This window comes from Crinia signifera, chromosome 8 (assembly GCF_055691185.1).
Source record: "Crinia signifera chromosome 8, ASM5569118v1, whole genome shotgun sequence".
In the NCBI taxonomy this organism is placed as follows: Eukaryota; Metazoa; Chordata; class Amphibia; order Anura; family Myobatrachidae; genus Crinia; species Crinia signifera.
The window spans coordinates 160489445-160517393 of record NC_139224.1 but is presented as its reverse complement, the minus strand read 5'-3'; the positions used below and the strand labels follow the sequence as shown (position 1 = coordinate 160517393).

The 27949-nt window shown below is 47.0% G+C and overlaps 1 protein-coding gene across 22 annotated transcripts in view; it reads right to left on the bottom strand.

Moving 5' to 3' along the window:
• PTPRF (protein tyrosine phosphatase receptor type F) overlaps positions 1–27949 on the bottom strand; it is a 675453-nt gene that overhangs the window by 17931 nt on the left and 629573 nt on the right. For 8 of the 22 annotated variants that reach the window (XM_083157546.1, XM_083157555.1, XM_083157551.1 and 5 more), the window contains 15 exons: positions 26560–26577; positions 24633–24743; positions 15155–15424; positions 14430–15011; positions 13958–14091; positions 12787–12931; positions 7931–8236; positions 7133–7326; positions 6743–6769; positions 5319–5436; positions 3891–4469; positions 3700–3797; positions 3132–3385; positions 2934–3024; positions 1341–1547 (listed from right to left, as the gene is read on the bottom strand). In XM_083157546.1, coding sequence (XP_083013672.1) covers positions 1341–1547; positions 2934–3024; positions 3132–3385; positions 3700–3797; positions 3891–4469; positions 5319–5436; positions 6743–6769; positions 7133–7326; positions 7931–8236; positions 12787–12931; positions 13958–14091; positions 14430–15011; positions 15155–15424; positions 24633–24743; positions 26560–26577 — 3134 coding nt within the window. The remainder of the gene's footprint in view (positions 1–1340; positions 1548–2933; positions 3025–3131; positions 3386–3699; positions 3798–3890; positions 4470–5318; positions 5437–6742; positions 6770–7132; positions 7327–7930; positions 8237–12786; positions 12932–13957; positions 14092–14429; positions 15012–15154; positions 15425–24632; positions 24744–26559; positions 26578–27949) is intronic. The other 14 variants (XM_083157552.1, XM_083157554.1, XM_083157558.1 and 11 more) reach the window with 6 other exon arrangements.

Here is a 27949-nt window from a genome sequence, read left to right as displayed (position 1 = left end):
GTGATTCAGGTTGAGCCTGAAGCAAAGCACTTTTGGTTTGCTATTGGACAAAACCATGTGCACTGCAGTTGGGGCAGATGTAAACTGTGTGGAGAGTTAGATTTGGGTGGGGTGTGTACTTCAAACTGACATCTACATTGCAGTGTAAAAATAAAGCAGCCAGTATTTACCCTGCACAGAAACAAAAAAACTCACCCAAATCTAACTCTCTCTGTACATGTTACACCCCCTGAATCACCCCGGGGCTGTATGAACAGGTCAGAGAACTCTGAATGTCAGTGTGGCCAAAGCATCTCTTTCTAGAAGCAGATGGGTGGAGTATTGGGGAGGAGGATTGTACTGGTTGCAATCCTGCAGACAGCGCCATGGAAACATAATTAGAAAATGAGTTTGTTAAAAATTGAGTGATTTCCCAGGGGTGAAAGAATGAGTCAGCTGTGTGGGGAATTTAAAAGGCCAACTAGCAGCCTCATAAAGGTGTTCGGAGGTCATTGGCAAACATGACGTCCCATACTTTAGAATGTAAGCCATCACGAGCAGGGCCCTCTTCCTTCTCTTAGTTAAACCATCTTTGAGGGCACCAAATACTGCGGTTTTCTGCCACACTGATACTTATTGCAGTGTCCTCAGACGGCCAGCTTGCGAGGCCATGCCACTCCTGGGAAAACGGGGCCCTATTTACAGAGACGCCGTCTGCCCCAGCCCCCGAACGTCTCTGCTTGTCAACCAGGCCCAGGCAGAAGGAGCGACCGTGTACGATGGCTCAGGGCCCTTTCTGCACTTGCATAGAACGAGCCCTGCATCTGCACACATTCCTGGTCATCGGGAATCTGCACGGGCAATTAGAACAGCGTCCTGCTCTGAATCAGGCCCCAAGATGAGGCGCCGCAGTGTGTTAATTATCGTAATACGGAGAACGCTAAAATCTTCTACAACACCTGTTGCCTGTAATAGATATTTCCTATTTATCTGGACATTTAAAGATGACGGTTGTTAATAAGAACAACCATTCAGACAACATTCCTCATGGAGTAGTAACCTCTCAGTATTTACAGGCCTTCCAGAAGCGGCAGTACAAGAGATTCCTGAAATCGTGAACAATTACAGCTCCGTAAGGACTGGTTTTACAACCGACGAACTCGAACACAAACATTTCCTGCTGGGTAATTTACTTTAGCAGCGCAGCCCTCAACCAAAACTGCTGATCTGTGCGGTGTCTTCCACTGGCAAATCTGAGAAGTATTCTTACAGCGAGCCACCGGCTAGGGGCAGCTCTGGTTCATTTCTGTCGTTTTATTGCCATGTAAATGATCAGAAGGTGAACGTTTAAGGGGCCTCACCGTGTCACCGTCTTCTACAGCGGCCAGGACAAAACAGGTGTAGCTCATATCTGCGCTCAGAGGCTTGTTCAGGAAACCGTTATACTCCTTATTGTCGCCCAGAGTAAAGGATTCTGGGAGAGAGTTCAACCGGGCTGCTATGTATGGCTTGCTCCTGCTTGCTTGTCTTCTTTGCCGACGGGATCCCTGATTAATGGCTTCTAGGATCTACAAATGAAGACAGGTAAATAATTAAATAGCTGCAAGGCTCACGATCTCGAGCTTATACCCCCCTCCACATGTTATGCAATGTGAATGAGCCCCTTTTTTCTTAACATCAATATAAAATGCCAGAGAAAGGAAAGGACAACATAACTGTGTCAACCGATGTCATATTTATGACTATGGGGCCGATTATTCAAATCAGTTTCTAAAACTATACAAAAAAAATAGTTTTCCGCTATGTACCATTTGGTCGACCATAAGTTGATCAACAGTCATTAGGTCGACACCACTAGGTCGACATGCTGAAAGGTCATTAGGTCGACACAAGCTTTAGGTCAACATGGGGTAGGTCGACAAGGGGTTATTCACTGTTTTTTTGTCACGAATGTCAACACAGTCGACATCGACCCACACGGAAAAGTGCACCGCATCCCCTCCCATGGCTCGCCATGCTTCGGGCTCGGCACGCTATTTTATTCTCCCACCGCGCCCTAGTGGATGGTAGGGCACGAAATACCGCCTGTCGGCACATTTCGGGTCAAAAATCTGTGGAAAACCCCATGTCGACCTTTTGACTGTCGACCTAGCCCATGTCGACCTATTGCTTGTGCTGACCTAATGACCTTTCGACCTTGTCCCATGTCAACCTAGACCCGTGTCGACCTAATGACTGTTGACCTTATGCTTGTCGACCTAATCACCATATCCCACCAATAGAATAATGCAGGAGATGTTAGGGAAATCCCCTAAAAAGGCTAGCTATTGGTGCAGATCGCAGTTCTCATAATTGTCAATGGGGGCTGCTCCTGGCTCCTATGTACACAAGTTCAGTCCTTCAGATGACTGGAGAGGGATCTTACAGGAGAGGGATCTCACAGGAGCAGCCAGGTACCGGGGATTGAAGCTACCACGGGACATGATTCTGATTTGTAAATAAAATGCCTGCACCTGTGAGATCAGAGTGCTACATCTCAGGCCGCAGCCTCGGATCACCATGAAGACCATCGGACACGACCTGTGATGGTAGCAGACCACGGTCAGTCTGCAGAAGCTTACTCGGGCTGGCTGTAGGATTCAGACAGCCGGGTCCAGGAAGTCTACATCCGACGACGCAGAGCGGGGGCCCCGCATGCCTACATAATTGCAGTTATGCTCTGGCTAAGAGATGGTTTACGTAAATCTGAATCTTTGGTTTTACATACAAATCCGAATGCGGCCTGTAGTGCATATGCCCGTGTCCGATGCCCCCTGGTGGAGCTTTTCACTAATGCCCTTTAATACCCTTACAACTGCAGGTTTCAAAACCTCACCAGTGATTCCCAAGTACAGTATATAAGTCCTTTTAAATATCAGCGCAGACTGTGGGACCATTGTCCTTGGACTGCTCACCTGATCCAGCTCCATCTCCTCTGGGCTCTGCCACCTGGCACTCAGGCCGCTGCTGGAACTGTCCAGTGGGACGACCACGATGTAATACCACCTGCCAACAGAGAAGGAAAGAGGAGGTGAAAAAACACAGGGGGAGGAGCTTACCGTGCCTAAGATTCAGAGTAACACAGATCTACCACAATTCCCAGAAGTCCTCACCTCACCGGGGCCGCGGTCTGTACCCTGGGCAAGTGCAGCGTGAATCTACCCTCCTCCATATACTTGCTGGCGGAGGAAGGCTTGCTCTGCAGGACATCGGGCGCTGTACGGATGGACACGCGGTGCTGCAGCCCCCCAGCACTGCTTCCTCGGTTCATAAGCACGAACGAATACTCTGTGTCCGGCTGGAGGTTGTTGATCAGCTTCCGCATGGAGTGACCGTCCACCTCCACGTTCTGGTTGTTATACAGAATCTAGGAAGATGAATTGGGACCCGTGAGACTACAGAAAATGCAATAGCCAAGCCGATTCGGGGGCCAATAGGTGTTTTAGAAATAAGTGCCCACCTTGGTGTAGTTACAACACGTTATAGTTATTAAGGGGTACATTTACTAAAGTGTGAGTAATTAGATTCTAGACAAATAACTACACAGCACTTAAATCACTACACAACTACAGCCCATCCCCAGCCAACTTTCCGCGACTTGACCCAGAATCCTTTGCAGCCACGTCAAGGAGAATAACATTACAGAGAAGCACTAGGAGGATTCTGTTCTGGAACGCTGACCTTAAAAGGCACGGCTGGCTTGTACGAGTCAGGAACTTCCCAGCTCAGCAAGACCGATGTTTTCATCACAGCGTTCACTCTGAAGTTCTTAGCAAACACTGGAAGAAGAAGAGAAATCGGCTCTGTATCATAGCTCTGAATAATACATACCCACTGCAACGGAACAGCCCTTGTCCTCTTATGACCCTTACCTTGATCCACAGGCATGGTGCGTGACTGTATGCTGGGGCTCAGAGGTCCAGCTCCCTTACCAGTCCTTGCCCTGACCTTAATATCGTAGGTAGTGTCTGGCTTGAGGTTGACCAGTGTAATGCGAGTGTCACGGGTGATATTGTTGAGCTCCTGTGGACTGTTGATGTCCCGGTACACCACTGTATAGTTGGTGATGTCTCCATTGCGTTCCGCCAGCACGGGTGGATCCCAGGACACTTCAGTGGTGGATGTGGTGAGTCCGACCACCTGCAGGTTTTGTGGGAACCCACTGGGCACGTCCTCCGCTGTAGAGATCTCCTTCTCAAGCTCCTCCCCGAAGCCCGCGCGGTTCTTGGCGCACAGTTTGATGACGTAGGTGGCTCCCTTGTGCAGTTTGGTCACTGTGTGGTGATGCTGGTTCTTCCCAAAGTCCATAGTGATGAACCTCTCCTCGTCCACGCGTTTATATTGCAGGCGGTACCCCAGCAGCTCTCCCACTATCTCTCTAGGAGGATGCCACTGGATGAGCGCCGTGTTCTGAGATGTTGTGTCAATCACCATGCTGGGCTTCCCGAGCACTGCGGACCACAGAGATGTATACTAATCAGCTACTGACATGAGAGCATGTTAATATTATCCCAAGGGCCCAGCATATAATTGCAACTATTCACCAACACATGCAACCGACTTTGCTCGGTCAAACGCTGAAGTTAACAAAATCTAACGAGTTTCGATATGAAAGTGCTACAAAGAGCTTCCAATCGCTCACTATATACAGTGCGATAGACATATATTACACTTTTTTGTATGTTAACCATCTCTAGCTGTAGTCAAACTACACATCCCAGCAGGCCTTGCCATAATTTTAGCATCCCCTAATAGCACAAATGTGGCAGGGCATGCTGGGAATTGTAGTTTCACAACATCTGGGGAGCAGCAGGCTGGCTAGATCTGCTGTATATTGGCTTTATTAAAATACATTAAAGATTTCGTAAGAGTGACGCATATTAGGGGTTAAAATGAAAACAGCAAAACATGATTGGGCTGATTCGTCGTCATGCCGATGTTTTTTAGAACTGCGCATGTGAGTTATAAGCTAAAAAGTTGCGCGGCGCCTCTGTCCCACACAGGGTCACAGCAGCAATAACTGGTTGGGAACGCAGATGCTTAATTGCTCCCATCGGACACCATACTCCAGAATCTGCATTTTGCATAGGCCGGCTGTGATTTACAACGGTGAGACTGATGGCTGCTTCTAAAGGCGTACAAAGCGGTACAAAGATGCTGAAGGGTTTGTAGCAGTATCAGCATAAAGACGCACAAGCAACATTGGCAGATGACGCAAACACACCCACTGACACTGCAGCATTCATCTCAGAATCATCCGGATCTATATACAATTGCAGCCATTCTCTGGTGGTACTCACGTGCTCCCGTGGTGGTTACAACTCTGGGTTTACTCCGAGCACCATCTCCCTTCGTGGTATAAGCCGCCACGGTGATGGAATAGGTGGTCTCTGGAGAGAGCCCATTTATCACCGATTCCTGAAATGTGCAGAGGGGGGGGAAAAACGCCAGCAAGGTTTATTTAAAGCGTGTCTGCAGTACCACATTCACACAGGAGGGGGAGCTGTGGGAGCGCGCAACGTATATTCAGCTATATTTCAAAGGTTAGAATCTCGCTCTGAGGGGATAAGTGGCTCAGTGCGCTGCAAATCACTTATGTGAGGAGGAAAGCAAAAAATATTCCTGTGCTCGGTAGGATAATTATCAATGGAAGATCTTAGCAATTCTGCAAGGACTGGACCTTGCAGCGTTCACCGTGCAGCGTCTAAAGTGAGCGGGCCTAGCGCAAACACAGAAATACGGTTGTACATTTGTGATTTAGTGATGGACGAATATGAGAAACTGAAATGCAATTTGCATGAAAACAATCATTATGCCCCACGATTATCCACTGAGAATCACAACCAAAAGAAAGGGAGAGGTAATGTCAAGAGATGATAACCCGCCCCTTACAGTCCTGAGCCCTGATCAGACCCTAATCTCCATGCAAGAGCTGGGCCCCTCTCCGTGCCTGATGCCAGGACCGGGGAGGCGAGAAGCAGAGAGAGAAAGAGGGAGAGAGAGAGATGATGTATCCAGCAGGCAATAGAATGCAGAATCCCATCATTGAACCAATGATTATGCAGAACATGGGGCTGTCAGAGACTTCGGGGCCCTACCTGTCTGGAATACAACGCGGGTGAGATCTTCTGCTTATACAGATGGGATTACACCCTCGCCTTAAAAAAAGGGTCTTGTCCAGTGGCAACTCCAGAGGCAGGGATGCGGCACAGTTCAAAATTCAAATAGGGGAGAAACACCAACTGCCGGTGTGTCAGTTTGGAATGGCAGTTGGTGTGGCTCCCTATTTAAATTTCGAACTGTGCTGCAGCTCCAGTGGAGCCGCCACTGGGCTTGTTAGAATATTTCCCCTTACAGCGGTATAAGAAAAATTAAAACTACAAATGTTCCTTTGTTTGTGCTCCCACTCCTTCCGGACAACATTTCTGACTACACGTGAAAGAGGAGACAAATTCAGCAGTTATCCTGGTAGTCTTCAAAAACTGCCAATGATACCGCGCCTTTGGAAACTGGAGTCACCGTAAATAGGAATAAACACTATGGCTGTTTTAGAACAAACCCATATTTGATTATTGGAAATGGGAAGAAGAGGTCACCTTAACGTTCTACTACATACAGATAGGTGGATATGGTGTAATATGAAGGTCTATGACAGCCCCCTGCTCCCTGCAGACACAGTGCGATCACGCAAACTGCCCACAAATGCCAAACACGAGATACTCACGTAATCTGCAGACTCCTCAGGTCTCCACTGGTAGGGGCAGAGAGAAGAGGGGTAAGTGGGATATGCAGGCAAAGGGTCACTCGGTTACAACAGGGGTGGTGGTACTGATAGGAGAGCTTTGCATGCCAGGTTACTTGGGAGATACAGCTGATGAGGGGTTGTGGGCGTGTAAGGAATGTGTGGTTATTATTGGTGCTGCTACATAGAGGGGACATGCACGTTGCAGAACACTCCACCATGAGTGCTGCAAACTGGGCCAGGTTAGTCAGATGGGAAGGAGGGTGAAAAGTGGAGACCCAATGTCTAAGTCCAAGTCTTGGCAGCCTCTGAATGACCATTTGAGCATCATGTGAATCGTCTCAGCAGTAGGCGGGCACGTCACGTCCTTACCTGAGCTTCAGCCAGCATGACATCCTTAATGATGGGGTTTCCCCGAGGTTCTCCACCTTCCAAGCGTACATAAGTCACCTGGTAACCCCTGATCTGGCCGTTTTGCTTGGTGGGAAGAGGAGACTTCCAGGTCACACGTACGGATGTGGAGTTCACAGAGTCCACCTCCACCTTCCTTGGTGGCGCACTCGGCACTGGAGTAAGACAAGCGAAAAACCCTTCACTCAAAGTGCACAGAATAGTAAAACAGAGAACAGTCCTCCAAAAGGTTCTAGACTACCAAGGAGAGGTGAAACACTGCCCAGCACTGCTTGAGGTACAGCATGAGAAGTAATGGGCTGATGTAAGTGGGTTGGATCACCCCTGGCATTAACAGCTGATCCTTGGCAAGATGTTCTGGATCAGAGAGGGCAGCAGGGATTGGCTGGATACCACTCATACTCAAGATGTGCCCCTACTGGTAACACAAGGGGTCATCACTTTGGAATTCCGATTTGGACATTTATTTGAAATTTAGATTTACTTGAATGTGTTTTGAATACAATGAAGAAATAAAACCAAGCGCTTGTCTGATCAGCCAGTACTGAATCCAAAGACGGTGTGTCTGAGATCCCTCATCCTGGTGTCACTTCAAACAATGCTGTCAGTGCAATGATTTCCTCCGCAGAGGACAGGAGAAGAATCAGGACAGGATGAAAGCCACCAGCTCCGCGTTGCGTCTCTGGGGAGTTAGTGAGATAGGCAGGTGAGTGAGATGTCCATTGTGCAGAGAGGTGAGACTGGCTCCCGGGCACTTACCATCCTCATCAGTCCGCACAATGATGGGGGAGCTCTCAGGCCCGGCCCCTACGTCTGTATGGGCTCGCACCCATACTCTGTACTCTGTCCACTTCTCCAGATCCTTGATCTCCCAACTGGATAATTCTGGTGGTATACTGTCCACAACATGCTTGGTCGTATCCTCCCCAGCCACGGCTTGATATGCCAGGGAATAGCGGGTCAGGGCCCCATTGCGGCTGGAGACTGGCGGAGCCACCCAACTTACCCGGATGGCGGTGGAACTAAGACTGGTACACTCCACTTCCTGTGGAGGGGCAGATGGTGCTGAGGATGAAAGAAAGGGGAAAAAAAAAACGCAGGCAAGGGGAGGAAGATGAACACGATGCACAATGAGGGATGCAAAATAAAACACAGCCATTACCAGCTGTTACCAATAGCAACGTTCTGTTCACCTCTGAGCTGTCTAAAGGTGCCCACACACTAGAAAGATCTGCGATCATAAGATGTGCGCATAAATTAGCCTTCAAATCTTTTGTCCGATCTGGACAAAAGATTTCAGGCAAGCGCACATCTTTACCAAAGATTTTTCTTAAGATCCCGTGTGCGTTCCTATGGATCTTTTGTTAAATCTTCTGATCTTTTGTGCAGCACGTAAGATCAGAAGATTTAGCAAAAGATCCACGGGAGCGAGCATCGGCCAATTTTCGACCGATTATCGGTAAATATCGGCCGATATATCGGCCTATTTATCGAAAATCGGCCCAAAAATCGTTCTAGTGTGTGGGCACCTTAACTGTGTAACACTCTCCTAGTGCACTGAGATCTCTCTCTCTGCTGTATTGTTACCTGCCTGGCTGTTGCGGTGACCAGTGGCGCCGCTGATGGCTGCCTAGGCGCTGTGCAGCTCGGCAGGTATGTGTTCCCTGTGTGATAACTGTACTGTCTCTGCCTATAATGTTACCCACTTGGCTGCTGCAACGACCAGTGGCGCAGGTGACGGCTGAGTAGGCGCCCTGCAGCTCGGCGAATATAATGTTCCCTGCGTCTATAACCCATCTAGCCTATACCTGTATGTGTTATGTATATCTGTACTGTCACTGTTTAACTGTAGCTAACTGGCTGTTAGTAACAGCAATACAAACCAAATTCCTAGTATACGCAAGTATACCTGGCCAATAAAGCTGATTCTGATCATGCAGGGATGATGATGTAATGAACAAAATGTATTAGACTGGAATTTCAAGGCAGAAGCCTTTTCCTCAGGGTCATAATTGTTTTTATGGCCCTGAGGAAAAGGCTTCTGCCTTTAAACTGCAGTCTAATACACATTGTATTGTATTGCATCATCATTCCTGAGATTCATCTGTCGGTGTGTGTACAGTATGTATATATACATACACACACACAAAAATCCATTGTCAGTGTGTATAGACAGTTCATAGTAAACAGTTGCTATTTGGTGACAACACAGTGTAATAGTCACACAGCAAAATGATGCAGTAAAAGCAATAATATGGCACATATGTAATGAAATGTCATCACTAACAAGCTGCCTGCATGCAGGTTCCCTGTATCACACACTCTACATGCACAATATTTGGCTTAGATTTCATCATTTGTGTAACATAAGAGAGTTGGGGTTTCAGAGGAAGGACTAGCAACCGATGTAACCCAGGCACATATACTACTGCTCTCTCCTGGTGTAACCCAGGCACATATACTACTGCTCACTCCTGCTGTAACCCAGGCACATATACTACTGCTCTCTCCCGGTGTAACCCAGGCACATATACTACTGCTCTCTCCTGCTGTAACCCGGGCACATATACTACTGCTCTCTCCTGCTGTAACCCAGGCACATATACTACTGCTCTCTCCTGGTGTAACACAGGCACATATACTACTGCTCTCTCCTGGTGTAACCCAGGCACATATACTACTGCTCTCTCCTGCTGTAACCCAGGCACATATACTACTGCTCTCTCCCGGTGTAACCCAGGCACATATACTACTGCTCCCTCCTGCTGTAACCCAGGCACATATACTACTGCTCTCTCCTGCTGTAACCCAGGCACATATACTACTGCTCTCTCCCGGTGTAACCCAGGCACATATACCACTGCTCTCTCCTGCTGTAACCCAGGCACATATACTACTGCTCCCTCCTGCTGTAACCCAGGCACATATACTACTGCTCCCTCCTGCTGTAACCCAGGCACATATACTACTGCTCTCTCCTGGTGTAACCCAGGCACATATACCACTGCTCTCTCCCGCTGTAACCCAGGCACATATACTACTGCTCTCTCCTGCTGTAACCCAGGCACATATACTACTGCTCTTTCCTGCTGTAACCCGGGCACATGTACTACTGCTCTCTCCTGCTGTAACCCAGGCACATATACTACTGCTGTCTCCTGCTGTAACCCAGGCACATATACCACTGCTCTCTCCTGCTGTAACCCAGGCACATATACCACTGCTCTCTCCTGCTGTAACCCAGGCACATATACTACTGCTCTCTCCTGCTGTAACCCGGGCACATGTACTACTGCTCTCTCCTGCTGTAACCCAGGCACATATACTACTGCTCTCTCCCGGTGTAACCCAGGCACATATACTACTGCTCTCTCCTGCTGTAACCCGGGCACATATACTACTGCTCTCTCCTGCTGTAACCCAGGCACATATACTACTGCTCTCTCCTGGTGTAACACAGGCACATATACTACTGCTCTCTCCTGGTGTAACACAGGCACATATACTACTGCTCTCTCCTGGTGTAACCCAGGCACATATACTACTGCTCTCTCCTGCTGTAACCCAGGCACATATACTACTGCTCTCTCCCGGTGTAACCCAGGCACATATACTACTGCTCCCTCCTGCTGTAACCCAGGCACATATACTACTGCTCTCTCCTGCTGTAACCCAGGCACATATACTACTGCTCTCTCCCGGTGTAACCCAGGCACATATACCACTGCTCTCTCCTGCTGTAACCCAGGCACATATACTACTGCTCCCTCCTGCTGTAACCCAGGCACATATACTACTGCTCCCTCCTGCTGTAACCCAGGCACATATACTACTGCTCTCTCCTGGTGTAACCCAGGCACATATACCACTGCTCTCTCCCGCTGTAACCCAGGCACATATACTACTGCTCTCTCCTGCTGTAACCCAGGCACATATACTACTGCTCTCTCCTGCTGTAACCCGGGCACATGTACTACTGCTCTCTCCTGCTGTAACCCAGGCACATATACTACTGCTGTCTCCTGCTGTAACCCAGGCACATATACCACTGCTCTCTCCTGCTGTAACCCAGGCACATATACTACTGCTCTCTCCTGCTGTAACCCGGGCACATGTACTACTGCTCTCTCCTGCTGTAACCCAGGCACATATACTACTGCTGTCTCCTGCTGTAACCCAGGCACATATACCACTGCTCTCTCCTGCTGTAACCCAGGCACATATACCACTGCTCTCTCCTGCTGTAAACCAGGCACATGTACTACTGCTCTCTCCTGCTGTAACCCAGGCACATATACCACTGCTCTCTCCTGCTGTAACCCAGGCACATATACTACTGCTCCCTCCTGCTGTAACCCAGGCACATATACTACTGCTCTCTCCTGGTGTAACCCAGGCACATATACTACTGCTCTCTCCTGCTGTAACCCGGGCACATGTACTACTGCTCTTTCCCGCTGTAACCCAGGCACATATACTACTGCTCTCTCCCGGTGTAACCCAGGCACATATACTGTATTACTGCACTTTCCTGGTGTAACCCAGACACATATACCACTGCTCTCTCCCGGTGTAACCCAGACACATATACTACTGCTCTCTCCCGGTGTAACCCAGACACATATGCTACTGCTCTCTCCTGCTTTAACCCAGGCACATATACTGTACTACTGCACTCTCCTGGTGTAACCCAGACACATATACCACTGCTCTCTCCCGGTGTAACCCAGACACATATACCACTGCTCTCTCCCGGTGTAACCCAGGCACATATACCACTGCTCTCTCCCGGTGTAACCCAGGCACATATACTACCGCTCTCTCCCAATGTAACCCAGGCACATATACTACTGCTCTCTCCTGCTGTAACCCAGGCACATATACTACTGCTCTCTCCTGCTGTAACCCAGGCACATATACTACTGCTCTCTCCTGCTGTAACCCAGGCACATATACTACTGCTCTCTCCCGGTGTAACCCATGCACATATACTACTGCTCTCTCCCGGTGTAACCCAGGCACATATATTACTGCTCTTTCCCGCTGTAACCCAGGCACATATACTACTGCACTCTCTCCCGATGTAACCCAGGCACATATACTACTGCTCTCTCTCCCGATGTAACCCAGGCACATATACTACTGCTCTCTCTCCCGATGTAACCCAGGCACATATACTACTGCTCTCTCCCGATGTAACCCGGGCACATATACTACTGCTCTCTCTCCCGATGTAACCCGGGCACATATACTACTGCTCTCTCCCAGTGTAACCCAGGCACATATACAACTACTGAGGGTGAGGAGTTATAAGTGCATACGGAGGCTGTCCCTATTGCATATAAAGCAGCAGCAGCCTACATGTGCAAGTGTTGTGTATAATATCGCCATCATTTTGTAAGCAAGCAGCAGGGTTGCTGGAGGGTGGGAGCCAATATCACACAGTAGCATGCAACACCACACACTTACCCTTGTGTAGGGATCAAGTTTGGATACTCCAGGCTGATCCCATGTGTACAGACATCTTCAGATACTGAACTGAGCAACTTAATCCCGGGCACACACACACACACATGCAATATCCCCATCACGCACACACACACCCAGACACTTACTAGATTGTGCCGTCCTGGCCTGGATCACAGGTGTGTAAACGCCAAGCCCCACTGAAGACCAAGCCGCAAGCTGGAAACTGTACAGGGTATCGGGCTTCAGACCTTCAACTGCGTAGGATGACGCTGGCACAAAAGTCACCTTTTGCTGCAAAAATACAATATAAAAAATGTTACTAGAAGAACTGTGCATCTTGTGTGACCACAGCCCATACACTGCATACAGTCCGCATAGATCCGGGGTAACGGTGTGCGCTCAACAGCAGTAAGGGGTCACCTCCATTTTGTTTCCACAGGTAGGAAAATATGTTCCTTGTAATTCATCTCAGAATCTTCTTGATTTTTCTAAATTTGATATCTAATTATGTTATTGGGTGTTACTTATAAACTCTCAGCTCCCTCTCTCTCTAAAAGGCATATTATGTGATGTTACCCATAGCAACCAATTAGATGCCAGGTGCTGTTACCCATAACAATCAGAGGTCACATACGGTTATCTATGGCAACCAATCAGATGGCATGTGCTGTTATCTAGGGCAACCAATCAGATGCCATGTGTTGTTACCCATTGCAACCAATCATATGTCATGCGCTGTTAGTCATAGAAACCAACTAGATGTCATAGTAACCGAAATAAATCAGTTTGCATGCTGTTACCCATAGTAACCAATCATGTCATGTGCTGTTAGTCATAGAAACCCATAGCAATCTGAAGCCACACACTGTTACCCATAGCAACTAATCAAATGTCATGTGATATTGCACATAGTAATCAGTCATGTGCTGTTGCCCATGGCAACCATAGCAAGTCCTTTTTATGGCCACGGATTATGATTAGATGAGCTGTGTCAACTTGTCGGGCACCATCTGCTTACTCCGGCGAATCGGAGTTCATAAAATGTTGCTCAGAGCAACCAACCAAATCTCAAAGGTTGTATCCATAGCAACCAATCACATGCTGTTCATTAACTAACAGCAACCCATCAGACATTATGTGTTGTTTCCAAAAGCCACCAATGAAATATCCTGTGGTGTTACCTAGAGCAACCATATATATCATCTTATTACACAGCTCATTTGGTTTTGGGCCATGTAATTAGATAAGCCCCAATAAATGATACAGATGTTGGGCGTAGTCATAACTCACATACATGATCTTTTGGGTGCTACTCACATGTGGCCCATCCTGGCCTTCCCAGTACAGAAGCTCATATGAGGTGATGCGTTCTTGGGGTGCGTATCGCCATGTAAGCATTATACGCGTGTCCGATTCGGCTTCTGCCTGGAGATTAATCGGCTGTGCTGGAACTGAGGAGAAAAAGGTTTCAGATTCTTATGTGACCCAGTAGAGAAATGCCAGGCTAAACTGCAGAGCCCCGAATTACAGACGCTTATTGCTATTCGTTATCACACTGAGGGACGTACAAGACGTCAGGCCAAAAGAAATGATGGACAGTGTGATACATCTAAAAGCTTACAGAAGGAGAGCATCCTTTAGCTGCCATATTCAGAAGATAGCAGTAGGGTATGTTAAACATGCTGAGAAGATAACGACTGCTCCTCACCCTCCTATGAGAGGTGATGGAACCACCTAGAAGCCTTAGAAGCTTGTCTAGAAGTGTCTGCAGTTGCAATGAAACACTTACCTCCCTGCTGGGTCTTCACTTGGACCATATCTGAAGGTGGCCCATCCCCCACAGAGGTGTAAGCCAGAACACGGATACTGTACGTAATCCCGGTGGTCAGTCCTGCAATAGTTGTCAAGAAACCATCTGCTACATTGTGCTTTTGCCACATGTTAAAGGGCAAATGTTGATCTGAAGTGTAATATATCCGGAACCCTCTAATTTGTCCATTGGCTTCTTCCGGCGGATCCCACTGAACTATCATAGTACTAGAACTAAGCATTCGGGCCTGGACTCTCAAAGGAGGTCCTGAGGGAGCCTGTTCTCCTGTTTGAGCTTCTACCAATTCACTTGGAGGTCCTCGGCCAATGTTGTTAACTGCAATGATGCGGAACTCATACTCTGAGTAAGGGCTGAGACCACCAATGCTGTAGCGAGTTGTAGCCACACCATCGACCTCCTGGAATAACCCTTCTGAAGATTTTGGCTTATACTGTATCACATAAAAGGAAAGTGGCTCGGGGTTCCCCGAATCCCAAGTCAAGGTGACACTGGTGGCTGTTGTCTCTGTGACGGTGACAGCTACTGGTGGCTTTGGCAAAGCTGCAAGAGCAGGAAAGAGTAAAGATAGTAAATGTATATACAGAATATAGTAATACGAGTCTCATCATATCTGACATCTCTTCTGTCTGCCATACCATTGTATGCCCTTCCTTCCCTTCTCAGATGCCTGCAGGCCTACTTACCTTTCACAGTAATCTGGCCAACAGCCTCAATCATGCCAAGAGACGAAATGGCGACACAGGTGTAATTGGCAGATTCACGGATATTGGTGAGTTCAAGAACATTGCGGCCAACGGGCATCTCATCTTCTTTGGTAAGCTCCTCTAGGCCAGCCATCCACTTTACATAAGGCATTGGGGCGCCAACTGCTACACAAGTTAGGTTTACACTGCCCCCTGGCATGACTTCATGGTTACTGGGAGGGATGGAGAACCGTGGTGCCACACGCCGGACTGTAAAAGGGGCAAACAATGATGGGTTAGACACTATCCATGATAAACTCTAAACAACTGCTTACAACTCATTGGTGATAAACACAAGGGTAATCAAAGTACTATAAGCTGGAAATCACGGTCAGCCGGTCAGTCAATACAAGAGAAGATCATTCACCCTTCACTTTACAGAATTAGTCCTAAAATGTACGGCCTGCTGAGAACGTTTACTGGATTAAGTCTAGTGGTGTAGCGGTAAAATGACTAACAGGTGAGTTTAACACCAACTCAAAGACAGAGGTCGTGAAGTAATGACCATATTCATTATTACGAGATGTTCCAAAGCCAGAAGACAGCATGGAACAGGAAGCCCCGGCTACTAGCTCACAAATATTAACTATCAAATAACTTTTCCATTAGAGAAGCAATGTAATTGGATATTCATTTATAATATTTTCTTATTGATCTTCCTGGTAACATTGTATGAAATGGAAGCATCAAAAATCTAAGGAAATGGAGTTTGTGGACTTTAATACGGTTTCACACTTATGTACGCATATTTATTTAACTACTGAAAACACAGACTTTATGTGCACAGATCACACCCTGGTTACACAGCCATGAAAGAAAGCTCTACATTGGTCTTCAGGTGTTTGTGGCTGGGCATTCACAGCTGTAGCAGGAGATGACACCAGAGAAGTAGGGCTTCCACCAGCCCCGCTGAATGAGGCTGATGAAGATGACAATGGGTTTAGCATGATGGTGATCTTGGTTCCAATGCAGACATCTCTGTAGCCTGAGACTTCTACTGCCACGATGACCATAACTCAAAGGATTCATTGACTAAGTCAGTAAGAGCAGGTAAGGAGGAAGAGGTGGTGGACATTCACAGAACATGCTGCAGGCAGAAGGTAAGGGACGTAGAAGACAACAGAGCACAGAGGAAAGAATACTGATCAAGAGAGACTATGGAAAAAAACAGGGATATCATGGGTCATGCTCTGGTAATATTAGGGATGGTAGATTTTAGACATGCACAGTAGTAAAATTGGGATCTTAGAGTGCAGGCAATGCGTATTCCCCACCTATCCTCTGAGTCCAAATGACCCTGTGATGTTCTGAAAGAGACAGCTAAATGGCATTAGTGCAAACCCACTTGACTACACGGTTCTCAGGACTCAGTGTGTAAGCTGCCCGTGTGGAACCTCACAGATCTAAGTGCTGTATGAAGCTACTGCTGATGGTTTCAAAGGTCGGATATTTAGTTGGACACCACTGTGGCACGAGACCCAAGAAGCGGTCCACCATGCATAGGCTCCTTGTCGCAGGACACGTGAGCTACTGGTCCTCCCTGCACAGTGAAATCTGCGTGTCTGGGTGGCTACATTGTGAACACCCAAAAAGGAGCCATCTTGTGAGGGTGGCATAGCCTTATGGTATCCAGGCGATATAATTACACTGTCTGGTTGAACAGTCATTAAGTTGACACCATATGATAGATATGCATTAGGTCAACAGGTATAAAAGGTTGACACAGTCAAAAAGTCAACACACACATAGTCGATACATGTTTTTGTGGTTTTTCACACGTTTTCTAAACATGCGTGATTTACTATCTGCATGGATTACGACTGGGAATAGAAACCTTACCCAAAGGGTGGCGAGTGTCTGTACTGATAGTGGATAGGGGACATAAAAGAATATGTCAACCATTTTTGTGTCAACCACTGACATGTCGATCTTCTGACCTGGTCGACCTAACCACCATCAAGCTTTTATTTGTTGAACTCTTGACCCTGTAGAGACCATATGCTATTGACGTATAAACTGTCTATCTAGACCAGGGGTGGCCAAACCGGCCCTCAAGATCTACCAATGGTCCAGGTTTTCCAAATTACCTAGCTAATGCACAGTGCAGTCATCACGATCACATTTTCAAACCTGCTGCATTCATTCCTACTGTAGACCCACGGGTTGCCTGAGATACATGACCTGTTGGTAGATCTTGAGGACAGGTTTGACCACCCTTGATCTAGAGACAGTGTAGATCTTCTATACCACATCCTGGTCATCTAGCCCGACATCTGTGCTAGATTGAGGCATGCGCCTGGAGGAAATCCACCTGTTTTTGACAGATCTTCTGCAACCAGCATGTAACTGGTGTAAGTACAGATACAACAAATAGAAAGCCACGTGGACTCAAGGTAGTTAATGTGGCTGCTGCGGCAGGTGCCTTGGGCAAAGAACCAGGCCCATTGAATCACCCGTCCCTGGCTGTAGCCTCTCGAATCCTTCCAATACTGGATATGTAACAATACTGGGATAAAATTATGACTTCTAGCAAATGCTGAGTCGGAGCAGCAGGGAGCTGGGGGGACAAAAGATCTACACTCTGCAGTAAGGTGATCAAGCACTTTGGAAGCCTCCTGTGACCACAACTTCCCTCTCTAGGAGGAGGTTAGACAAGCAAAGCATAGAGGAACAGCAGGAGGAAGACGGAGGAGTGTTTAATAATTCAGCAGGCATTAGCGTGCAGCTGCCAGCCCCGTGGTGCTGAGAAGCCAGGATACATTTCCCAAACCCATGATCAGTGATGTCCAACTCGCCAGGAGAGTCTCACATTGCAGCCTGCGGTGACCTCACTGCATTAACTGGCTACACAATCCAATTCCCTTCCATCTCTAGAGATTGCCGGAGAGCTGTGCCATGCTGATAACACCATGGACTCTGGCATCACCTTTCATCCATTTCAGATGGAACCAAAGGAAGGAACAGGATCTCTGCCAAAGAAATATTCGGCCCACCCCAAGTTACCAGGGAGTTAAGCTCTTGTAGCGCGACTGCTTAGGAGAGGCTGCTTGTAACAGTATTTACTGCAGCGGAACACCTCAATTTAACAGGCCACTTACCCTCACAAACCGCAATATAGAGGCTTATGGGTACAAACTTACACATGATGCATTTAGCAGACTGGGGAAACAGAATATAACTATGGAATGGGCAAAAGTTCAGAACAATTAAACTTGATTACCTTGTATGGTCTTAAATTAAGCCAAGTGAGGACAACGAAGGATAAATACGGACTCTCATCCGCAGTCAGGATGTTGTTCCTACTTCTAAACAACCCCAGATCCCTCCGAGGCGATGACTGGGGACTTTAAAAATTAAATATGGAGAAACTGTTTCAAAACGGGGCAAGGCTGTATAGAGATAACTGGAGACTGTTGGAATCTCTATGGTCAGAAACATCGCCAAGGCACAGAACTGTGGAAGTCTATGGGAAATCTGGAAGGCCCAGAAACCCTGTTAATGAACCTGCTCAAAATTGGTCAGATACACAAGTAGAACCCACAAATCAGCGACATACTCATAGGGCAGATAGCAGAGTAGTGTTCTGCAAAACAGCGTGGCTAACACCTTATTGATTTGTATGGAAGAGAAACTGTCCCAAAGGCCTCATCATATATGTCAATGTCTTGAGTATTTGATGAACCAAAATCTTGGCTGATACGGCCCCTTAATGTACAGAGCTGCCGGTATCAAACATTTTCAGCAATATTAGCAAGCATGGGAATCACTACCCATCTTATGCTGGCCACACATCAGACCCCCCCCCCCCCCCATTGGAATATCCTTTTTTTGTATTCAATTAAAAAGTCTATTGTCAACATATTTGCTCTTTTGGGAAACGTTCAGCTTGGCCAGGGTGCGGAAACTTTTGCATACATGATGTCGACATTCGGCGTACCCAACACAAGTATTCGACGCGCAGAAAAATTATTTGCAGAGTTTATGTAGCATGTCCCTGCTAATATGTGGCATTGCCAAGTTCACATCAATCTTGTTGAGAATGAACAAGTGAGAGAGGAGGGGGACCGAACGAGCAGACCGTAAAGCGTGAATGCAGAGGTTGGCATCTCCGCAAAATACGGAGCATTAATTGACTCTAAAGTACCCTATTGCAGCATAGTCAATGTGATTGGCTTGGTGGGACACTACAGAGGACAGCGTTTCACGGATAAGGGGAGACAAAATAATAATGTACCAATCTCATGGGACATTACGGATCTTGGATGGAAATGATATTCATGTCAAGAGCAATAAGGCAGCGCTGACGCTTGGTCAGAGCGGAACAGATTTCAGTGTCAGGTAGAACGGTGTCAGTCGCCTTCGATTATCTTTTTTTACATGCGCAGGAAAATCTGAGCTTTAGTCAGACCCAGGAGGTGGCTGCCTGTTGTTATCCGAAGTTCTAATCCATATCCATCCAGCGGGAGGCCCTGAACATGCTCCCCAAGCCCATGGTGTGCCCGGCACACACCTCTCCTGGATCTGACCAACATTTGTTTTCTTAAACCCCATATCCTCTACCCCCTCTAGTTTCATCTGGGGGGGGGGGACGGGGGGGGGGAGACCCAATCAAGCCGCCTCAAGTTGGTTTCATCCATATGGGTCCAACAGTGTCCGAATGCATACCGGACAAACAGACAAATAATAATAAAATGACAGATGTGTAAGATGTGTGAGATATAAGAGAGTTACATTACTGTTGACAGTTGACTCTTTAAACCCTGTTGGCGTGACCACATCCGTTTAGTTGCTGTTTGTATTTCTCACCACGTTACCAATGATAGATGGGTTATAAAAGGAAATTCGAGAGAGAGGATCCATCTCAGCGAGCCCGTGCTACTTATCCAGCCGTCAGCCCTCAGATATTACAATTTCCTGCCTGTTTTTTGGGATTGCATTTCACTTCTTAACTTTTCAGAAAAACTATTTGGCTTGACGGTCAGATCTGGGCGACTGTATATCATTACAGGACGGCAGTTTTCAGAGAGAACTCGATGCTCAGATGATCGCGTGTCAGAGTTCGAAGGGGGCGGCCGTACCCTGCAATTTGCATTCGCTCAGGGAAATTTCTCAGATGAAAATAACATGAAGGCAGAGGGGGGAAGGGAGCAGATCGGTGGCATGGAGATAAAAGAACTCTTTAATATATGACCTTGCAGACTTGCGGAGCAATAATTATTTCTTGGGCGAGCAGAACAGCTTCCAGGAGAGCAACTAAAATGAAAAAGTGTACGTGTCATCTTCGGTGGGACCTCCGTTACCGGCTGACGTGGAAAACTAAAGGGGAGCTCGATTTGCAGACACCTCCCAGACAACAGTAAAGGTGCCCATACACGTTACAATTATTGTATCCAATATTGGATACAATATCGCATCTCATCGCATCTCGGTTTTGCGATAAGATAAGATCTAGTACAAAAAGTATGTGCTGCACATGTACTAGATCTCATCTCATCTTATCGCAAAACCGAGATGCGATGAGATGCGATGCGATATTGTATCCAATATTGGATACAATAATTGTAATGTGTATGGGCACCTTTAGAGCGAGCGACAGGCTGATGTGGGGCCCTCTACCTTTGCAGGATGGAATTTCCCAGTGCAATAGAATTTTTCTATTTGGGTCCTCACCATCCCAAAAACACACCAGTACTCATGTCCAGCAACTATACCCTCAACAATATAGCAGAACAAAGAGGCTCAGGCCAGGCCTGAAGAATCAAACATCCTTCCCAGCGGTGCATGTAACACTGAGCCATGCCTAGAGCTTCCATGGGAATGAGAGACACCTGTGGTCTAGCCCAGTACTCTAATATCACAATGATCTTCCCAGATGCAATGTGATGGATTTGTGAGACACTGTACTATTACCCACCACTGAGGCCGCACAAAGGGGGTGATTCAGGTTGGTTTGCAAAAGCAACCTCCTTCTTGAATGGACAAAACCATGTGCACTGCAGGTGGGGCAGATGTAACATGTGCAGAGAGAGAGAGAGTTAGATTGGGTGCGGTGTGTTCAAACTGATATCTATATTGCAGTGTAAAAATAAAGCAGCCAGTGTTTACTAAACAAAATAACTCACCCAAATCTAACTCTCTCTGTGCATGTTACATCTGCCCCACCTGCAGTGCAGCATGGTTTTGTCCATTAAAGGAGTTTGCTTTTGCAAACCAACCTGAATCACCCCCAAAACCTCTTCCCTACCACCCAAAGCCAGACCGCCATTCCTGCAGAGCTATACCAAGAATGGGGTGCGGGCGTAGGACCTACAGGTAAAACCTCAGTCACAGCGGCCCACTGCTGCGTTGTTTAAGGGGCACCTGTCTAGCGCATCAAATTGGTCAGGGTCAGCTCTGACTACACCCCCGCCAGCCCTCATCCAATACATAATAAATCTATTTCTCTTACTCCAAGAACTAAAGCCTTTTCCAAAGCCCCTCCCCCATCCCCTACTGCGACTTCTCCGAGGGAGTAAAGTTGCAGCCAATCCCTCTCGAGCCGCCCGCATGTGATATATTGCATTCAGTCCTTTTACATGCGATATATCCTTGGTGCAGCAGTGACCATCTCTGGCACCAAACTACGCATCGACTCGGAATCAGAGGTCAAACACATGCGATTTGGGCCCTTTTTGTCTGATGCCTCGGAATCGGATAAAAAGGGCCCAAATCTCACTAGTGTATGGGGCCCTTTACCTATAGCTCATATTGCGCACTATTCTAAGCGCACTACTTACCCCACCTCCTATATACTGTTCTTATTCTGAAGCCTATCTCATTAGGATTACATGACACATCCCCAAAGTCCTAGACTAACGTTGCTCCTCACCTCTATGGGGGGAATTCATGTGTTTTTCAGATTCTGAAATGACTTTTATGCTGTTATAGCCTGGTAAATAGTACACCCATTATTACCTTACTGGTGTTACTGCAACTACCACTTATTTTACCGCTTGGTTCAAAAGCTGCTGCCTACCGCTAGCACAACCAAACTGTCCCCATAGCATTGCACGAAGTGTTATACACATACATCAGATCCGTCAAAGCCCCACATTTAATACCAATATAACGGATGTGGACTGCTGCAAACAATGAATGGTTAATGTTTATGAAAATGGTAGAAGAACAATGTTCTGCAGATATCCCGGATCCTTCCGATTATGGTTCTAGACTCACAGCCCGCGGAGAAGAGGTGGAGACGACAGGGGAGGGACAGGGACCATGCACATTACAGCGTGCACAAAAGGGGGAACTGCACTTGCAGGCACATAATACAGGCAGGCACCGGGGTCACAGAGTAGAGAGCGGGATTGAAAGCAGGGTTTGTGGGCTGCATAAAGTAAAAGCTTTGTTCGGAGCCCAGCTCTGCTGTCCCCCCCCCCAAGGAGGATGGGTCGGACCAACACGTGCCAATCTCTTATCTGGATAAGAAGTCAAAGGGACCAACCTTCTCGCTGATCTGAGAGATGGAGGTTTGATTGAATGGCGGTGCGATGAGGATGACGAGGTATTAGAAAGACAAGGAGAAACACAGAGAGAGTAAAAACAGCAAACTGCAGGTATACATGGCAACACGCACACATTTCACACACAACGCGTTTCGTACATTCCACGCAGAGAATGGTAGTGAACACAACGCAGGTTACAATTCCAGCATTTCCTCTGGAAATCTACATGCAAAGCATTGCAACCAGTCACAAGAACACACACACAGACAGACACAGACTGTTACACGGGACAGACAGGTGCACAACATACAGGCTACGTTACCACACACAAGTACTCAATGTGTGCATCCGTACCGCACTCCTAATTCTCCTATTCTGATAGACCCTGCCTAACGGCACTGACATTTTATGTACCAGAGAGGCAGGTTCAGTACGCTTTCCGGTTGATTAAAAGGAAAGGAAAAAAAAAAAACAGTTCTGTTTTCAGCAATGTGGTTTGTGTGCAGGTAAAAAAGGCTTGTAAAGTGGGGAATGTGCATGTAATTCCTAGTATGATCTACAGGGGGCGATGCTGGAAACACAAGGGGCCAAATGTATCAAGTTTGAAAAAGTGATCAGGCAGAGAGAGATAAACAACCAGCCAATCAGCTCCTACCTGTCATTTTTCAAATCCAGCCTGTAACAAGACAGGTAGGAGCTGATTGGCTGCTTGTTTATCACTCTCCGCCTTATCACTTTTTGAAGCGCGATACATCTGTCCCAAGGAGCGGAAACTCATTTCTCCTGAAATGCTGTCAAATGATTCTGTGCTTGTTCTGGGAGAGAGAAAACAAAACAGGAAACCTATTTCCCCGTCACACGCTGGAATAAGGGTGTCACCAGGATGTGTTAATTGTATATTTTACACCCATTCACATTACACGCAGTGAATTGCTCGGCTAATGCCCCCGAGAGACCAGTTGAACGCTCCCAGTAAATGCGCCCAGGGACTTAGGGAATATCTGTAAAATAGGGGGGCTTGGGCAATATCATCACTCTAGAACCAATTTTAGACTATTACGTGACACAGGATACTGAGCACTAAGAAGGGGGGGTCCCCTACACAAATAATATGTAAAGACTGACTATATGTTTTACAGCATCTTGTGAAGAGGAGCCCAAGATCCCTCCTTACTCTGTGCCTTACTTCATTTCCTGATGCTATCATTGGCTACACGTTGGCTTGGCCCCTCCCATTTCCAAACTGCACACGCATAATCAAGTAGGGATGGGCTATGCGGAACTAGTCCGCATCACTGTTAACATTCCCATGCTCTGGTCGAGAATAGCATATTCTAATCCGCTTCCTCGCTGACCAATCAGCTTCCAACTGTCATTTTTCTAGCACAGGATGTAAGTTGGCAGGTAGCAGCTGATTGGTTAGTACTTCCTCTCTCTTTACTTCATCGGTCTCCCAGATTTGATAGACCTCCCTCTGGTGAGAGTAGACTATGACATGTCTCAGTGACCAGAGAGCATTGTAATATTCCTACCTCTCGGGGACATTTGATGCATTTACCACCTACTACAGCAGTTTGGGCTGCATCAGATGAATGGAGATAGGAGGTCAGACTTTTGCAAGTTCTACAGAATCTTACGGGAAATAGGCGAGAGGCCAGCAATCAGCTGCAGCGTGTAAGCTGTGACATACAGATACATACGTGTTGATCGCACACAGCTGTACTCGCACCTGTCGTACACCACACACAAACACATGCACCGCCGCACAAGTTACACCAGGAACGAGGGGCCAGCATGACCCACACAGGCCAGAGAAGCGGTTGATAGAAGAGACTCCTTTGTAGACCTGCTGGAGTCCTGGAAGGGTGAGCGTTAGCAGTGGTCCATGGGGGTGTAGGTGATCACCAGTGCCAGTGGGGAGGAAATCTTACCACGCACGTAGAGGTTAGCGGGAGCGGAGTAGCGCGTTCCGGCGCTGTTGGTGGCGACACATTCGTACTTCCCCTGGTCGGACTCCTCGCTGTTCTCTATCTGCAGAGCTCCTATAAGAGACAAGATGAGGAATCATTAAATACCGGAACCCACATTTCTTTCAATCATTTTCAGAGGTGTGCCCGGACGTGGATCAGGAATCCGTTCCTAAGGGCTTGGCATCCGCGACTCAACTACAAGAGTTCAGGACACGGAACCTTAGCGTGTCCTACAATCCGCATACATTTCTGGCAAGTGCACCCATGACCCTATTGGCTGCTGTGACACTGCTTGTGGTCTATCCTCATGCAGCATTTCATTGGCCCATCTAGATGGACATTAATGCTAAAGTAGTGTTAATTCCGTCCCAACGGCTTCTAGCACAGGTATGGCCTGTATATCAGAGCTCAAATACAGACCACACTGTGCTAGAACAGGTTTTGGAAGATACGGAGTGCTAGAATGAACACTACTAAAGGTTTATTTGTAACCAGAATCTGGAGGTCTCCTAACTGTGTTACCCTATGGGTGACGTTGTAGCCACTTTGTACACTGAAGTGACACTAGTGATTGTGTCACTGCATAACTACAGATAGCTTAACTTTCATGGCTTTAGAACACACAAATTGTATGTACGTTATACTGCACCCTTAGGTCATATTATATAGCATACATACTGGATGTCAATGTACGAGAGCAGGAGATTTGTCCGTTACCAGTAAAGTAGCCGCGCTCACAGCACAGTAGCTGCACTTTATCCGATAGTTAACGTTCCCAGGTCAACCACTTAAACGCCCGATCCACGGCTTATTGCAGTCATTTCATGAATGATCTGTGAACTAGAGGTGTGCACATGCACCCAAACACTGGCCATTCCTGTTCCATAACGTAAGCATTACACCTATACAGTGTCAGTCTGATCAGATATGGGGTACAAACACACAGAAGCATTGCATGTATGACACTTCCAATATTCCAACCTGCGGACAGGCTCTCATGGAATCGATGCATGTGACTGGAGAAATGAGGGGTGTTAGTGGTTAGGGGGGGGACATAGAGACCACAATAAGAGACAGTGAGGTTGGTGGACAGGATGGGCTGGAGACTTGGAGGACCTTTGCACGACCCTTTTTTAAGAATGAAATGTGCCAACTTGTGACGGGCTACAATTGCGCGCAAATAATGAATGGGTAAATTTGCACTACTGCAGTGGTTCTCAAACTCGGCCCTCAGGACCCCATGCAGTTCCCGTTTTCCAGGTCACCCGGCAGGTGCACAGGCGCATTCATTACTGACTGACACATTTATAAAGATTCACAGGTGGAGCTAATTATTTCACTTGGGATTCTGTGAGGAGACCTGCGAAACATGCACTGGGTGGGGTCCTGAGGACCGATTTTGAGAACCTGTGCTCTATCGCATTATAGAAAATGAAAGACAGAATCCGGTTGCTAGGGACAACATCCCCCCTTTTCAGTTTTAGCCCTAAGAGGGATGTGCGGGAACAGATAATAAATAATCATCTCTTAGGGGTAAAGAAAACATACCAGCAGATTCATTTTTTTCAAAAGGCGTCAGAAAAGGTAACTACCTCAATTTCCCAAATTATCCTATTATCTATTCAGTGATTAAAAAGAATTGACCCTTTTCCCTCAAGCTGCAGTTTTGTGATCTCTCTGTATAATTATATTGGCAGAATTTTTTTTTGTTGTTGAAGGTTCATTGTAAAAAAAAGGGTACACCCAGGCGTTCCCTTCCCCAGCATCACTGTGTGTGTGACAGGAAATGGAGCACCACGGATAATGTCAGGTTGTAGAATGAATGCGGATGAGCCTCTGATGAAGTGACAGCAATATGGCACAGTGAGGACGATCCCGGCATTCTTACCTCTGATTGTTGTACCACCTGGTGAGGTAATTTGAATGCAAATAAGATTAGAAAGAAGCTGTTAGTCATAGGAATAGGAGAAAAAGGGGTATTAATTGGTTACAAGGGTGGCGAGAAACACTGATTAACCCCTTCATAAGCACCGTGCTGTCGACACGTGTGTCGATAAAGAGGTTATCTTATTCAGGTTCACGCAGGTCTGTATTATTAAGCAACAGGAATTACAAGGAACAAATACAAACAGGACTGGAGAGTAGTAGAATACACTAAGGTTAATGTGACACTGTACACAACACTTGTGCTGTAACCGGTTACCTGCTTGGGAACAGGTGAGTTACTTAGTGGTCTCCTGTACATACTCAAGAAAAGAAGGATCAAACCTTCGAGTGACATTGGTTGCTATGGGCAATTCCACTTTTTCTCTGAAAGGTTTGATAAACCTCTGAATCACTGTCCTGGCTAGATACACAAGAGGATGAGACTCCGCTGTTAAGAAGTCGGATTATCTTCTGGGGACCCTACCAGCGTGAGTCAGTATTTACCAACAGGACTGATCATTGTCCCATACATTAATATTGTACTGTATTATTATTACTAGGTACTGAGGCCTTGCCTGATATTGAATTAAATCAGTAAAAAGGGAAATTCTGACTCATGATCATCAACATAAGATCGGTTGCTATTAGTTACAGCACATCTGTACTCTGGGCACCATGTCACATAAACTGTTTTGCACAGGGAGAGAGTAGGCTGTAGACAAGGCGGTTAGTGGTTTAGTTCACATAATAAAACGTCTGTTATTGCATTTATTCCCAACATGCAAATAGAGATGATTTCTCTGCAATTCTGCCCGAGATACACACTTCATTTTACGGCACAAAGCATTAACGGTACAGTACGGCCGAGTCAGCATTTAAACGGCCTCACCGAGACCCATACTAATATTTCCCACAGGGTGGCTGGAATTCTCGGCGTGGCCAAGCCAATATTTACACGGAACTCTTGCCAAAGCAATATCAAACTTTTTCTCCAGCCGTTGCCGCACACGAGGAGAGCGAGCACCAAATGCAGTCGTCAAGGAAACAATACGATTGTGACGTTCCTCTCTTTACACGAGCCAAGTTCCCCCCGCTGCGCCAGGAGTCCCATCCAAAGCTCGTTTTTTAACCTCTGCGCCGCCACAAAAATGCTGTTTAACAGCTGGTTGGCCGACGGTCTGACGGCCCATGCTGCAACCATCCTGGTTGGACGTGTGCCAGCGATAATACGTTCCGTGGCCACTGCCAATTACCGAATGAATAAGAAGGACTTGGTTCTGCCCTTCTCTCTCGAGCGGCGATGTTGTTGGTTGCTGAGCATTCAATGGCCTGAAAGGTTATTCTGTTCCTCT